This window comes from Ursus arctos, unplaced genomic scaffold (genome assembly GCF_023065955.2).
Source record: "Ursus arctos isolate Adak ecotype North America unplaced genomic scaffold, UrsArc2.0 scaffold_8, whole genome shotgun sequence".
In the NCBI taxonomy this organism is placed as follows: Eukaryota; Metazoa; Chordata; class Mammalia; order Carnivora; family Ursidae; genus Ursus; species Ursus arctos.
The window spans coordinates 1553068-1568525 of NW_026623100.1; the positions used below are offsets into that span (position 1 = coordinate 1553068).

At 51.4% G+C, this 15458-nt stretch overlaps 1 protein-coding gene across 3 annotated transcripts in view; it reads right to left on the reverse strand.

Annotated features, from left to right (window-relative positions):
- The window catches only part of SH3RF3 (SH3 domain containing ring finger 3), a 389852-nt gene extending 386795 nt beyond the window's left edge, over nt 1-3057 (reverse strand). For 2 of the 3 annotated variants that reach the window (XM_026516179.4, XM_026516168.4), the window contains exon 1: nt 1156-3054. In XM_026516179.4, coding sequence (XP_026371964.1) covers nt 1156-1734 — 579 coding nt within the window. In that variant the 5' untranslated portion in view covers nt 1735-3054. Of the gene's footprint in view, nt 1-1155 lie in introns of all 3 variants that reach the window. The other variant, XM_057309363.1, reaches the window with a different exon arrangement.
- Nucleotides 3058-15458: the final 12401 nt, after the last annotated feature.

The following is a 15458-nucleotide window of genomic DNA, read 5'->3' on the forward strand; positions in this document are numbered from 1 at the left end:
TAGAGAAACAAGGTTGTGTTTTCTAAAATGAATGATAATTACAATAGATCAATAATGGTTTTTTTTTTAACCTCTAAGTGGGATTTTCTACATTAAAAAAAAATATCTATAAAATGAGTACTTGCTTCTCACTTAAGCCAGCATCCCCCAGGCTTTCCTCCCCCCCTCCATAATAATAACAGTAGTAGAGGGTGTGAAGTGACTGCTTCTAAATAGCTTCTGAAACCAAATCACTGAAACTCCATGATAAAGTCCTTCACTAAAACAGAAACAGTGAAAGACCCTGTACAATGTAGTTGCACAAAAAAACCCCAAACCCTCAAACAATGTCCCACCTGGGAATGCAATCCTGCCTAAGGGCCCAAAAGAGGTCTAGGCCTGACAGACCATGTCCAAGAAGGCTGGGCCACGCATTTCTTCCACCTCCAGGTTAACCTCTTCCCTCCCATTACACGGAGTTTGTAATTTATGTTCTTCCAACCCCCAGTCACACAATTCCCTCTGCTCAACCCTCTCTTGCCATACACGCAGGCAGGAGGCCCAGAGTCTCCCCAGCGGCCAGAACCCGGGAAACACTAAGCACTAACTTTACACCAGGCCGGCGGAGGCTGTGCCCAGGGCTAGTCTGGGGGTTCAGAGGCAGAAGACTTTCTGGGGTGATGGGAGGGCCCAGCCAAGTTAAAAAGGTGGAGAAACAGGCCCTGCCATTAAGGGACTGTAGGGACTACAGGTTAGCAGGAGACAGGAAGGCGTGCCCACCCTGCGGGAGGGTGGGGTGTCACCACATATGAACAGGTGGCAAGTGGCTCCCTAGGACTGCATGCTGGCACACGGCAAGCGCAGGTGGTGCGAAGAGGGATTCCAGAAAGGAGAATGGACAGACGGCAGGTGCTGACAAGCATTTCAGAGAGGAGGAGACAGGATTACGGGAGGGGAGCTGAGGGAGACACGGTGTTGGCAAGGAGTTGGCAAGTGGGACTTGAGGGGTTACTCACGGAGAAAAGCTGGTTGGAGAAAGAAGAGCAAGGCGAAGGTCACTGGGGAGCCACCTGTGGTCTCCCCTGCCCTTCATCACTGCCCCCTACACTCACGCGGGCCCCCCACCCCCATACACACACACACACCGTGGCGCCGCGCCGTGAAGTAGATACCCACCTTTGCCACGGACGCACTCCTGCTGGTCGCCAGCTCGCGCAGGCTGGCGGCGGCGCTGCTGGCCGCCGCAGGGAGGAAGACTGGGGAGCCGGGGGCGCTGCCCGCCGCGCTGCCCCCGCCACCCGCGAGCGCGGAAGCAGCCCCCGAGCCGGGGCTGGGGCCGGGGCGTGCGGGCGGGCTACCGCCGGGGCTGGCGCCAGCGCGGGGCCGCTGGCGAATGCCGTCCAGCAGGCGCACCAGCAGGATGTTGGCGGGCAGCTCGTCCACGCCGCAGCCCACCAGGATGCGGCACTCCGGGCAGCGCAGCTCGTGGCGCGAGCACACGATGCTCTCCAGACAGCGGCGGCAGAAAGTGTGCTGGCACGGCAGCACCTTGGCCGTGGTGTCCAGGCGCTCCAGGCACACCGAGCACTCCAGCAGGTCCAGCAGCGACGACTCGTCCATGTCCTCGCCCGCCGCCGCGGCCGTGGCCGCCGCCCGCCGCCGCCGCCGCTCACCCGGCCTGTCGTCGTCGCCCTCGCTCTGCGCAGCAGCGGCGGCCGCCTTGGACGCGCACAGCCAGGACGCTCCGAGCAGCATGGGGGAGGCGCCGGCGGCGGCCGCGCGCAGCTGCCTAGGTCCCGGGGCCGGAGCGGGGCCCGCCGCGGGCAGCGGGCATCAGGATCGCGCCGGGGCGGCCGCTGGGGAGCCGGGCTCCGCCAGCACTTCCTTCACACCGACTGGCGGCCCGAAGCTCCGGCCGCGGCGGTGCCAAGTGGTGCGCTGATTGGCCTGCGTGGTGGGGACCGGAGTTCCGCGCCCCGCGAGCCAACTCCGGGCCAAACGAGCCCACCCAGTCCTTAAGAGCGCGGCGCCCGCCTCTGCGGGCTACACCTGTCCTGCCGCGTATCCGCCCCACCCCGCGCGGGGGTCCAGGAGCCCCGCCGGGCACGACAATCAGAGAGCGCTGCGCTCGGAGTGGCCACCCGCGGCCCCGAGCCCGGCGGCAGGAAGTGCGGGAAGCAGCCGGTCGGGTCCCGGGGGAGACTGGGACTCAGCGTGCGCGCTCCCCCGCGCCGCTGGTGAGCCGCACCGCCCCCGCGGCGCCTCCATGCGCCCTGGGCCTGTCCAGGAGTCCCTGCCCCCAGCGGGTTCAGGGGGGACCTTCCTCTTCCTCGGCCGCGAGCACGTGCGCGGGGAGCGCGCAGAGGTCACGGTCAGTGAGGAGCGCAAGAAAGGAGACGCTGCGCCCACTGGACCTCCCTACGCCTGGGCGCACACCGGCGACTAGTTCTGTCCCTTAGGGCCCCTCTAGGGCTCCCAGGAACTCCGAGCGCGCCCCCCAGCGCGGGATCGGCCCTCTCCCCTCCGGGGGCCCGGAGTCTTCCCTCCGGCTCTCCACGAACCTCAGAGAGGGATGCTTCCTCCCGACACTGCCGCGAAGGAAAGTTTGGGCGGTGTTATCCCGACTGCCTTTCTCGCCAGCGCCGGCAACCAGCTTAGGTACATAGCCAACACCCGGGCATCCTCCTCGACGACTCCCCGGAGCGCTCCCGGTCGGGTCCCCCTTCCAGGCGGTGCGCAGAAGTGACAAGCCTGTAGCTGCGGGTATGGGTGCGGGGACGCCCCGCGAGGCAGCAGGGGAAGGCGCTCCGGTTGGCTGAGGAGCCCCGGGGGCGGCTCGGACTCCTCCCTGCGGCAGCCGGCCCTCCCCGGAGTCGCTGGTCCGAGGCCGGCGCCGCTGCCCGCTGGACCCGCTCCCCTGCGCCGCGTACCCGGCTCCGCGCCGCGCCTACTGCGGCGCAGTCTCGTGAACCCCGCTCCAATTTCGCCTCGGGAGGCGCAGAGGAAGGGGAATTCGCGCTCTCCTTCCCGACGCCCCGGCTTCTGGGAGCGTCAGAGCAACGGAAGTACGTACGGAGGACCGGGAGCAGCAGGGAAGTTTGGCGGTGGGCTGGGGTCGACCGCGAAGATTCCCTGCAGTGCACTGCCCCCTCGTGGCCGCTTTGGGTTCCCAGCGCGCGCTGTTCCCATCCCTGCCCGACCCAGCACAAACCACAGTGGGCCAAGGGCTAGATGCTACAAAGCCTGATAGTTGTTTTTGTTTTGTTTTGTTTTGTTTTGTTTTGTTCCTTAAGATTTTATTTATTTATTTATTTATTTATTTATTTATTTATTTATTTATTTATTTATTTATTTATTTATTTATTTATTTATGAGAAAGAGGGCGCTCGCGGAGAGCACAAACAGGGGGAGAGGCAGAGCGAGAAGGAGAAGCAGGCTCCCCACTGACCAGAGAGCTTGATGGGGGGGCTGGATCCCAGGACCCTGAGATCATGACCTAAGCCGAACTGATTGAGCCACCCAGGCGGCCCAAAGCCGGATAGTTCTTGCCAGGGCTAATAGCAGAAGAGGTGTTGAGGGCCCGCCTACCAGTCAAGCTAAGCTGTGGTTTGTGAAATTGAGTGTACCTTGTTCGACTTTTCAGGGAGAAAGTAATATTTGTTGTGGCTTAAATGCCAAGAACGAGCCTATGCATTATTTTTTTTATCCTCTAAATAGCCCTGTGAGATAATTATTTTAACCTCATTTTACATGTGAGGGAGATAAGGTTTATAGAATATGAAATCATTGAGGCTGAATTTTGTTAATTTTTGTGTCTCCAGAACCTAATACATACTAAGATCACATTCCATTGGAGTATGGAATATGGAACTTCCCTATAGGCTACATATTTTTACACTGTAAGATCCCCAGTGCAGGAGCAGTTCTTGGCACATAGTAGGTGCTCAATGAACGTTTGTAGAAATAATGAAATAAGGGTCTCAGAATCATCACCTAATGGTGTTTTGAACTTAACATCTCAATTCCAGGTATCCTGAGCTCATGCCAGGTTGCCAGTTCCTAGAAACTTGCCAAGCTGCTTTTTGGATGTCTCAGTGGTGTGAATTTCAGTATGTATTATTCACATGAGCACTGGCTACCTTGTGAGATGGATGGCATCCCTGAGCTGCCTGGCTGACTGGAAGCTGGGAGTGACTTCCCAGGAGGGCCAGAGGCCATGTCGCAGTGCCCAGAAGCACCTTCACGTTTTCCTCCTTTTACTCTTTGACCCTCCCTCAGAACAACAAAGGGGAAATTTCAAGAGGACCCAAAATGCTTGATCCAAAAGCAGGCAGCATCCCAGAAAACAAGCCAGGTTTAAAATGAGGAGAATGGAGCGAGAATCAGGAGCACCTCATAGGACCCCAGGCTAAGAGCTGGGCCAGCTTACTGCAGAGGGACCACAGTGTGTCTTGCTCTCCACGCTTCTCTATATGATGATATGCTCTTTCCCTCTCTTGCACCTGCTGCCTCTACTTTCCACGTGATAGGAAACACTGTCAAAGCTCCAAAAGCATTTCATCCAATGGCTTTAGCCACTGACAAAAGATATTCATCTGATGCTGTCATGGACAGGAAGTTTTAAAACCCTGTCACCTAGCTTGGACCAGCTCTGGACCACTATGTGTTGGCTACAGGAGCAGGGTCATCTAAAACCTGGCAGGACCCTCAGGCGCTGCACAGAAGGAGAGGTGAGAATTTCCAGGATTAGCGGCATGCCACACAGACCGAACAACAGACGCACATGCCAGGGACCCAGAGTCACCCGTTTGTGCTCAGCTTTCCTCTCTATGGAGGCCGCACAAAAGCAAGCACAGGGCCACTGAGCCCCAGCTTTCTCAGACCTCCTCTGCTTCCACTCTACCCCCTTTTAGCTCCTGCCTTAACCAACTCCCACAGCAGACAGGTTGCAATCCCAAATATACTCAGAGGCTGCCCAGGGCATGGAAATCCATGAAGCAGTGCAAGTGGGTGAAGCAGTAGAGTGTGGTGGGGCCTGCAGTGAGCAGGGCCTGCACCTTGCAAAGGAGGGAGTGCTACTCAGCTCCAGCCAATCACACATGGCCTCGAGAAAAGGGGGGCCTAGTATTGCCAGATCTTTCTACTTTTCAAGAGAAGTTGGAAGGCCTGCTTTTTTATGTGAGATCTCCTGATGTTCAATAGTTGGCAACTAATTCAGTTCTCAAAAAAACATCATATTAGCCAAACAAAATGAATGCATGGCCAAATCGGCCCACAGGCCACCGGTTTGCAGTCTGTGATTGAAGTAGCCAAGTAAAATGTACTACAGTGTAAAAGAACTTAAGGGTGTGAACTAAATAGTTGAAGTATTACAAATACAGTGTTATATTAGTCAGTTAAATGTGCACATGCTCAATAAAGCAATTATGTAAGTCAGTGATTGAGAAGACCTGGCTTAACAGCCACTCATAGGAAAAGATCTTGGGAATTGAGTCGACCACAAGCATAATGTGAGCCAACATGAGTCATCAGTGTAGTATGACTGCCTAGAAAAGTAATGAAATCTTAAGATGCATTAATGGAAGTTAAGGGACTGAATATGGAAAGAAATAGTCTTACCGTACCTTGGGCTTGTCAGACCCCATTTGCAGGATTACTGTCAATTCTGGATACCAAATATTAATGACAGGTGGTAATTGGATCTAGAGGCCTCACCCATGAGATGAGGATGAAGGAAGAGAGGTGTCTGTCCAAAGAAGAGAAAGCTCAGAGGAAACAGGATGGGTTGCTGTATGTCAGGTTTTTGGCTGCCCAAGATCTGAACTCCTTCTTAGATTTGGGAGATTATCCACTTGGTGAAATTTGTTTTTCCAGCTGGGGTGTGGGGATGTGACTCAGTCTCTGCCAGTTGAGAGCTGCCCCCACCCCACCCCCATACCCTGGGAGGTGGAAGGAGGGTGGCAGACGCAGCACCATGGAGTTCCAGCTGCAGGGGCAGGTGGGGGAGGATGGAGGGGCTGGCCACGTGGTATCTCGAGGAGAGGGGCCAACTGTTCTCACCAGAGCAGCCCCGGGCACGATGGGCATGGTGAGCCTGGGCCGTGGCCTCCACTGCTTTGCCAGACTTCCTGGAGATCCTGTGGATGTCCCAGTTTTCCTTAAATAGTTCCTTTTTTGTTAAATCAGCCAGAGTCTGTTTCTGTTGTTTTTAACAGGGTGCTCCAATTGATACGCATTGTCTATTATGAATCAGAGACGGGTGAGGGCCCTCGATGAGACAATTGTCGCTGTGCTGAACAGCAAGTCTTCTTGGCCTTCATGCTGGAAGGTATCCAAGGGAGCCACCCGGAGCACCGTTCGTTCGTTCCACAAACAGTTCCTGAGTGCACTGTACATCAGGTGCCGGGGGAGAGCACAGCCTGCAGACCAGGACCCACAGTGTAGTGCAGTGAGGACAGCCTGTCTCCGTGTGTGCGGGAACCCCAGCAGGGCCGACTCAGGCAAGCGACATGCCTTCTGTGAACCTCAGTTACATCTTCTACAAACTGGAAGGCAAAAACTTGTCACCTCTGTAGAGACTCTGAGGCCCTGAAATTCCTAAGATTGAATGAAATATTAGAAGGGGTATTGGTTTTGCCTTGTTATTAGGAAGGAAACTACAATGAATTAAAGTTACAGGGAGGCAGTTTCCAGCCAAGCATAGAGAAGGCCCTTTTATTAAGGCTGAGTTGTCCCACTACAGCATCAGCATGCTTATGAAGTAGGAGCCCCAAAAGAACTCAGGCACAAATCACGTGTGTGAAGAATTCATTAGAGCACCTCTGGTCAGCCCAGCACTGCTTCCCTTGCGGAGCCCCCCATCCCTGGTCCACTTGGGCTTTATAGATGGCTGCTCGCTCTGCCCGCACCGATGGCCCCAACAGGCCTTGTGGTCAAAGCTGGCCGGTCAGAACCGTTCGCCCCTTAGATGATATCAGTTCAGGGCGAGCACTTCTCAGCGGCACCTGAGATTTGGCATATGGATACAGATATTGAGGGAGAGGGAATTCCCTCTTCCTTTTGGATTCTCAGCCTTGAAGATAGAGACCCCAGGATTTCAGTGGCCACCTGTCCTTTCACATGTGGAAGGCCTGCTAGAGGGTGGGTAGGAGTCCATGAATGAAACTATACCCAGAACATACATGAACCATTGTAACCCTGTTTTTACCTAAGGTAGTTTAAACTGCGTTTCTGTCACTTGCAACCAAGTGAATTTCACCCAAAACACACCATCCCGTGGCTGCCCAGACCCCATTATTAACCTGAGTGCCCGAGTTTAAGACAGGAGCCCACCCTGGAGGCCTCCCCCAACCCCAGCCTTTATATGTACCTAGTTACCAATTTTTTGCAGCTTCCTAGCGTCATAATGGATGTGTATCCCCCAAGTGCCTCCCATTTCCATTTCTTCTCACCATCTCTAACTGGACCATGGCTCTTTCATCCACAGTCTCCCCTCCTCCCATCTGCTGCAGAGTCTATGGTGCGGAGGCAGGCTTGCTTCCCAGTGTGGGGCTGCTGCCTTCTCCTGGCTGGTTTTCCATGGGCTCTGACTCTTCATTTTCCCAGCTCTTTCCCAAAGCAGCACCTCTTGCCTATGCATGTTACTTGTGCTGTATCTCTCTTCCTGTGGAAACCCATCTAGCTCACAGATCACCTCCTCCAGGAAGCCCTTCCTGATAGCCTCTCTTTTGAATCCACTTGGCCCTTTTCCCCTGTATCTTTCATATTCTGCCCTATATTTACATCTACGTTGTAGTAGTCTTGTAGCCCCTACCACAAACTCCTCAAGGGCAAAGACTGTGTTTTATTGGTCATTAAGACCTGTCAAAAATGTTCTGAGCAGTGTAGGCATTTAATAAAAATCTGCAGAGTTGGACTGAACTGAGTTTGAAAGGGTTGAACCAGTTGACCTTTAAATTCCCTCGCACTCCAAGAGCATATGAGATCATAACAAATGCTTTTCAGCATCTGAGATCTGGACCTTTTATTGCCCTTTCTTTTTATAAAAAGGAATGAACCTCTCAAAATTAATTTCATGTAGTATGTGTTGTACGTACAGGCCTGAGGTCATAACAGCAAGACTCCTAATAGCTGTGAAACTCACACTTCCGGTATTTATAATATTCACATTTGTAATGCATGGAGAGAAGGCAAGCGGGAGCCACACACCACCACTCAGTTCGCAGACCTGACTCATCATTTCTCCCTTCTCTGCAAAGCACATGGACTTCTCTCCACTCAACATCTGCCCCTCCAAATCCTTATCTATTGTTCTAATCTCTAGAGCTAGCCCCCTTCATTTCTATTTTCCATGGATGTGAACACCCATTCAGTTGGTAGGGCACTGTCGTAGGCCCCAGAGAATCAGCAGGCAGAAAGTTCATCGCCCGTCTTCAGGATCTGCAGTCTAGTTGTGAAGTCAGGCCATCTACTGAAACATGTTACCATTAAGGGCAACAGAAGGATCAGCCAGCAGCGGCGCTACGGTCTCGTGGATGGACTGGACTTGCCTGAGCTAAAGGAGGGGAGACGACCCCCAGGGCAGGGAGAAGAGTATCTGCAAGGTCAGATGTGGAGTGTGAGGCATGGAGCCTCAGAGTTCCTCGCCAGATCGGGAAGCCATGGGTTTAGAGAGTAAGTGGTCAAAGGCACAGCGTAGAAGTGCTAGAAAGTCAAAGGTTGGTTGGACCATGGGGCCCTGAAGAGCCATCAAGGGTTTCTCCCAGGGCATTGTGATGCTTAGGAAGTTGGGCAGCAGTGAAATGACATCATTTGGGGCCAGAGAAATTGGAAGCAGGGAGACACAAGGTAGGAGCTCATTGGTTAACGAATAATGTAAGGTACACAACAACAGGAATGAGTCGAATGCCACCGAACACATAAAATGGTTAAAACAGTCAGTTTTATGTTCAGTATATTTCACGGTAATTTAAAAATAGAGATGAAAACTGAAACGACATGGGAGTAAGGGCCTGGGTGCTAAGGACCTTGGCTCTGCAAGGGGTTGTGCAAAAAGCACAGAGCTATACAAGCAGCTTCATGGAGTGCGAAGGGGCTGCCAGGCACAGCCCCGGGGTGAGGTCAAATTAATATGCTGCCTGCCCTTCACAGGCAGGGAAATCGAGGCAGAGAGAGGATAAGTAACTTGCCCAGGGTCACACTCTGCACAATGCAACAGTCAGGATTTACACACAAAGGACGGACTCCACAGTTTCTTTTATATCCACCCAGCCCCTGAAGCTCGTGAATAAGACACGAGCTGAAAATGCACACTTGAAATCCTCAGCTTCTAGGCAGCAGAAAGACCCCGGGGGAGGGAGTGCTTTCATCCATGGAGAAGAGGCGAGGAAAGCTTTCGGAGGTCAGAGCCCTGGGGACCCCTGCGCTGCAGGGTGGGCAAGGAAGATCAACAGAGAGGAACGTGGACATGGAGTGCCCATGAGGGGCAGAAAAAAACTGGAAAGGGCAGCGAGGGTGCACAGTCACCCTGCGAACCAGCAAAGGGAAAAAGGCAGGTATGAGGGTATTACCAACTCGGAGCCATGGCCAAAACCTGCCATGTCGACCTGCAAGCTTCAGGACAGCCACACACGTTCACGACAGTCTCTGATGCCTCCTCCATGCGGCCTGCTATGTCTCCCAGCATGGGCTGTTGAGCCAAGATCATGGACTACAGAGTCAAGCCCGCATGAGGTCAAGCCTCTTTCCAAGCCTCTGCCCAAGCCTGCCTATTGAGAGCGAGATGAGTTAAACCTGCCTTATCATTTTGGCAGGGGCTTCAGTGAGACAGTGACAGTGTGCATGGGGTGGAGGCTCTCAGGGCTCTGCTCCTGTGCTCTCAGCCCTCCTGCCCCAGCCCACAATTGCACAGGGCAGGGGGCACAGGGGACGGCTTTCTGTGGCTGCCTGGAGTTTCCTCTGCTCGAGTGCATATAGCCGGTTCTAAACTCCAGGGTGACCCTCCGCAATGGCAGTTCTCTTGCCCCTTGGGAAGGACAGCTCTACATGGGCTTCCCAAGACCCCCCGCAGGGTTAGGCTCCAAGTGCCCGCAGTGGAACTCTGTTGGCTGACTTCCCTCTCTCTGTGTCACACCCCTGCAGATGCTGCCTAGGACCCTCTCCCAAATATACTACTTGTCTCCAGTCCTTCTCCTGGAATCTGCTTCCGGGGAAAAACCCAAACCAAAGCAGTGTGCAATATACTGAGCCAAGAGTGGGCACGCGAAAAAACATAAACCCTCTTCACCGAGAGCGTGTTCCCGTTTCCCCTCAAAACCACATCTGCAATCTTCATTTTGACTTTGTCCCCCTCTCTCGTGCCACAGAAACGCTTCCTGAATGCAAGCTCCTTGAGGAGCTGGATTTAAGCTTGTATCGTCCCCACCAGCGAGCACGATACTTCCCATACAGCAGGTGCTCAGTAAATACTCGTTGAATACACACATAAAAAGAAATGTCTCCTCTCACTGGCTAGATGCAGGAGGAAGAAGATCAGAAGGAATCGTGGAGACTCTCCACTGAAAAGGGGCTTCTGGAGGGGCCAATTTAATGGGCCAGATAACGAGTTTTATTTTAGGCACATGAGTTTGTGGTGCTGGCAGCCCAGGGAGGTGCAGACGTCTCAGAGTTAGGGATGTGATTCAAACAGAGCTCCAGGGGGATATCAGAATTGGGGATGTGAATCTGGGAGTCATTTTCCTAGAGGTGATGGATGAAGCTGTGGTGAAAAAAAGCAAGCATGGTTTCTTCCTTGGAACCTGCAGAGAAGAGCCTTTCCCACTTCCTCCACGGACCACAGGGGAGGAGCCTGCACCAGGGGGTCTCATCAGTCACTCCCAGTGACTCATAACACTTTCCAGCTGCAGGTTACAAAATGCTTCACAGATGTGATTTAGTGCTACACAAATGTTGCCCTTCCCATTACAGAGAGGGTGACAGGAACGTTCTCAAGCTTGCCAAATATACGCCGTGCGTTTACTTCCCTGGAGCAGTTGTTCAAGGTCATGCCGGGGTAATTTTCATTAGTCCACAGGACATGTTATTGCCCACAGAAGCTCACTTTTGTTTCTTAATGTTGAGCTACCTGGACACCTGCTTAGGCAGAACTCGAACGACTTTTAAACCTGCATAAGCTGCCGCATGTGAGTTGGCACTTTGACTGTAGGTAAGGCTGTAAGGTGCCATGAGGCAGGGTTTCTCTGTACTGGGAAGAAATACCTGAGTGCTCCCTCTAGTTACACAGGTGAAACAGGTAGGTATCCACTGCCTGCGGAAAGTCAGTAGGACTGTTTTTTTGTGACTTGACAAAAGCTACTCCTCCCTGAATGTCTTAATATATAAAGGTGAGAGGCTGCCGATTTCCATCATCTCCTCAGCCCTTCACCAAGATACTCTCTTGACTGAAGAGTACTGAAAGGAGGGACCACCCAAAACGTAAGTTGTCCCCCATCAAAAGAGAAGTGAGGTTGGTCTGATGACCTAGGTCTTGGTGGCCATGGGTCAGTTAACCCGACTGAGCTGGCTGAGGCTGGAAGACCTTCCCTACCCAACCTCTTGGGGGAACAATGGCCGCATTTGTGAAGGTAACTTCAAGAGATGCCACCTGGAGGGTTCCATTGGCTGAAGGTAGCCTGAGGGGAGGGACTGGCCCCTGGAATGTCTCATGGCCATCCAGTTACAGCTGGCCCTGTTGTAAAAGTGAGTGAACCCAGATCCCTGACGTGGTAGGTCATGCTGGGGAAGTATTTATTGAGGTCCTCCCCCTTCTTGCCCAGATGAACAGAGGCAAGGTGACCATACCCTGAAGGATGCCTGAGGCCAGCAGGACCACCATGGGGAGCAAAGGCAGCAGGTGCCAGGGTCCTTGGGTGGGCATTCACAGCCTCCACTGCATGTCTTGGAAACAGCCAGCCCCTTCAGACTGGTGATTCTCAGACAAGGTAGAGGGAGGCCCCGAGACAAATCTCTGGCCTTCTCTAATCTGATCAGGTGTAGACTGGAGTGATTACTTGGAACATTAACATTTAACATGAATTTGTTCAAACTGATGAAACAGGTTGTTCAATTAAATAAATATCTAAGGCAAGGAACATTTTACTCAGATGAAGTATCTCCTTGTTACTGACTGCAGTTTCCATAGCACTGTGACAAAAATATTTCAAATTCTTTTTGGGAATTAAAAATAATCCTGCAGTTGTCTGTTTTCTTTCACAGTCTTCAAAAGAATTAGAATAAATTCTCTTCTCCAATTTGGAGACATAACACACTTTATTTTAGTTTGGCTTAAGAACTTGGAAAGTACTTAAACTTGTATGCATGGTACAGTTATTAAGCTAAAGCACTGCACTGGTAATATGTTTAACACAATAAAGAAAATCCCATATTTAAATTACAGTCATAAGCAAAATGAGTGAAAATTGAATATAAAAAAAAGCTTCCAGAATAATCACAACATAATTGACATTGAATAATATTTAGTATCTAAATTCATGTCTTGGCAGAAATATATCCTAAATCATCCAGGGGGAGGTTGTCAATTATAAATAATACTGATGTGTTTTCTAGAAAAATATAAAATACTTTGTGAACTATACAGAGCTAAAGTAGAATAATCAATCTCATGAGAAAGAGTAATGGAATCTTTTCACAGATAAGATGATAGTTGCCTCCTTCTCAGGAAAGGTTAGAATTGTATTGTGAACCTGCCAAGGGTTGTTTTCCTTCTGAGCTGGGGTGAAGTACATAGACCCTTCTAGAACAAAATACATATTGGAAGTCTGCATGTAGCTCAACGGACATCCTTTCCAGAGACTCCAGGGTTGACAAACCATTCTTGTCATTTCCTCAGAGCTACCATCAAAAGAAAGATCTTGGACATTCCTTGAAAAGCCAGGTCATAGCCTCATGTGTGCCTAGGGTGATGCTTTCCAGAAAACACTTTGTAAAGACAGCAAAGGTCATTCAGTTACAGAATCACAGAATCAAATTTAGAATGTCCCTTCATTCAGCCTTTATGCCTCATGCCAACAACTCCGCAGCATGGTGGCCACTCACTTCTGCATGGACATTGCCAATGACAGAGGATTGCCAGTCTCTGTCCACAACCTGGGAAGTCCTTCCACATACCCGGCCTGCATTCATGTTCTAGTAACTTTTACCTATTTTCTCTGCTCTAAGATACTGGGAGTGAATGTGGTCCCCAACCACATGACTCTACAAATATCTGAAATTATGGCTTTTTTTTTTTCCTAGGAAATCTGATGGACCTGGTGTGAACTCTGTTGACGTGCTCACTCTTACCCAGAACAGGAGCAATATTTGTAGGCCTTGTCATAGGATGTCATAGTGAAATGTTCCAGCTATCTGTTGCCATATGAAAAACCACTCTGAAATTTAGAGGTTTAAGACAATGGTACTATTTATTTTGCTCACACATCTGTCACTTGGACGGGGCTCTGTCCCCCAGGAATAGCATGTCTCTCTTCCACTCAGCTTGAAGGTGGGGACTAGAGTCAGAAGGCTCACATGCCTGGCTGTCACTGCTGGTTGACCTTGGCGGGGGCTGTCAGCCAGACACCTATAGGCAGCCTCTCCATGTGGCCTGGGTCCCAAGATGAGCAGCCCCCAGAGTGAGGAGATGGAAGTCTCATCATCTCAGAAGTCATGCAGATTGCTTCCTGTGCACCCCATTCATGCAGACAGTCCCAGGCAGTAGTCCCAAGAGTTCGTGCAGGGTAAAGAGCTCCTCTTGATGGGAGAGGGGCAAGGTCTTACAAGACATATGAGACAGAAAATATTGCTATAGCCCTTCTTCTGGGAAAATGCCATCTCCCAAATACAATGGGTTTGCAACCTCATTCGACCTCATACAACACTGAAATGCTGAAGAAGAGAGACCCAGGGTAAACGTGGCAGGTAAAATGTGGGCATTTCACTGCTCTGGACTAGGGTTACTTCCCTTTGGCTCCAGCCATAACTTGCTCTCAGCCCGCTGATACTCGACTCCTCAGTGGTGTACTGGTATGCAGTACCCTTCCCAGTGCTTTAACGCTCCCACAGCAAAACCCTGCCTCAACGGCTCATGAAGATAAACCTTCACAAACACAGACCTGCATGTAAGTAATGGGATGTGGATCCCTGTGTGTGGCTGAGCTGAGGCCAGGATGTGGAAGGTAGACGGAGGGGGATTTCAATGTGTGATAAAGAATGGTGATCTATTCATTCAGAAATAGAGGGGACTGTCTTCTAAACCAGGAAGTTTCTCAGCACAAAATATCCTCTGGCATAAGCTAGGGTAATGCTAGTTGTCATTGTAAACAAAAGCCACATTTTCTGGGCCTTAATGCAATACAAGTTTATTTCTGACTCATGTCCAATGTGAGCACCCTAGCTGGAAGGGGTGATGCTGTGGGTGGTGATGCAGGACCCCACACCTTCCATCGTGCTGCTCTGCCCACTGCAGGGCCTTGGAGTCCTCTGCCTCCGGCAGACTGTGCTGAGTGAGGCGCAGCCCTCCACCTCCACCCACGGGGTGAACTAGTCACCTGATCTCACTGGGTGCCAGAAGGCGTGCATAGCTGCCTCCCAAGACCATTCCACACTCTGGAAGAAGAAACCTGAACTTTTAGTGGCCGGCCAACTGGCTCTGACACAGATTGCAGTTGGAACTCTTGCATTGGCCAAGAGACTGAGCCCATTACCTTCAAGGTCCCTACAACTCTGAGAGTCTATAATTCTCACAATAGTATATTTAAGTTTTAAGCATTGCCAAGACAGGGGTGGAGAGGCTATCTCTCCCAGTTCCAGGTGTTATTTTGATGGGTGATGATATTGATCTGCCTCGTGGCTCTGGGGTAGGACTTGGACAGGAGCCCTCCATGCCCTGGCCATCTCTAAGTGCTGTGGGTAAGTGATCCCAAGATTAAGGACACAGATACCTTGGAACTCTGCCAACTTTCAAGGATGGTAGACACCACCCACCTATGTTAATGGTTCAAAGTCAATGAGACTTTATTGTAATTTCCAGCATCCTAACTCCATTGCCCCTGGAGCATTCCCACCCACTCACAGAGCTGTTGCTACTTGCCAGGGAGGCAAGCAATAAATCCTACTTACCATGTACCCCAGGAGGATAGACACCCAGGCTTTAGTGGGCAAGTAGGATTTCATGTGTAATCCACTTTATGCCTGTTGTACAAAAAAACACCTGCATGTATTAGATTCCAACATCCCTGTGTACCTTCTAGCACTTTGTTGCAAACAAGACTTGGAGAAACAAGGAAGGCAGATGAAGGGACCCTCCTGGGATCTTTAGTCTCTAAGAGAAGAGATGCTGTGTTGCTTAGCAGAAGTGGTTGGCTTCTATTTTCAGGGTCTATTCTGAACATTTGTCACGGAGCTGGGGGGAAGGAGAACTGTGGAACTCATGTGCCCAATTTCCC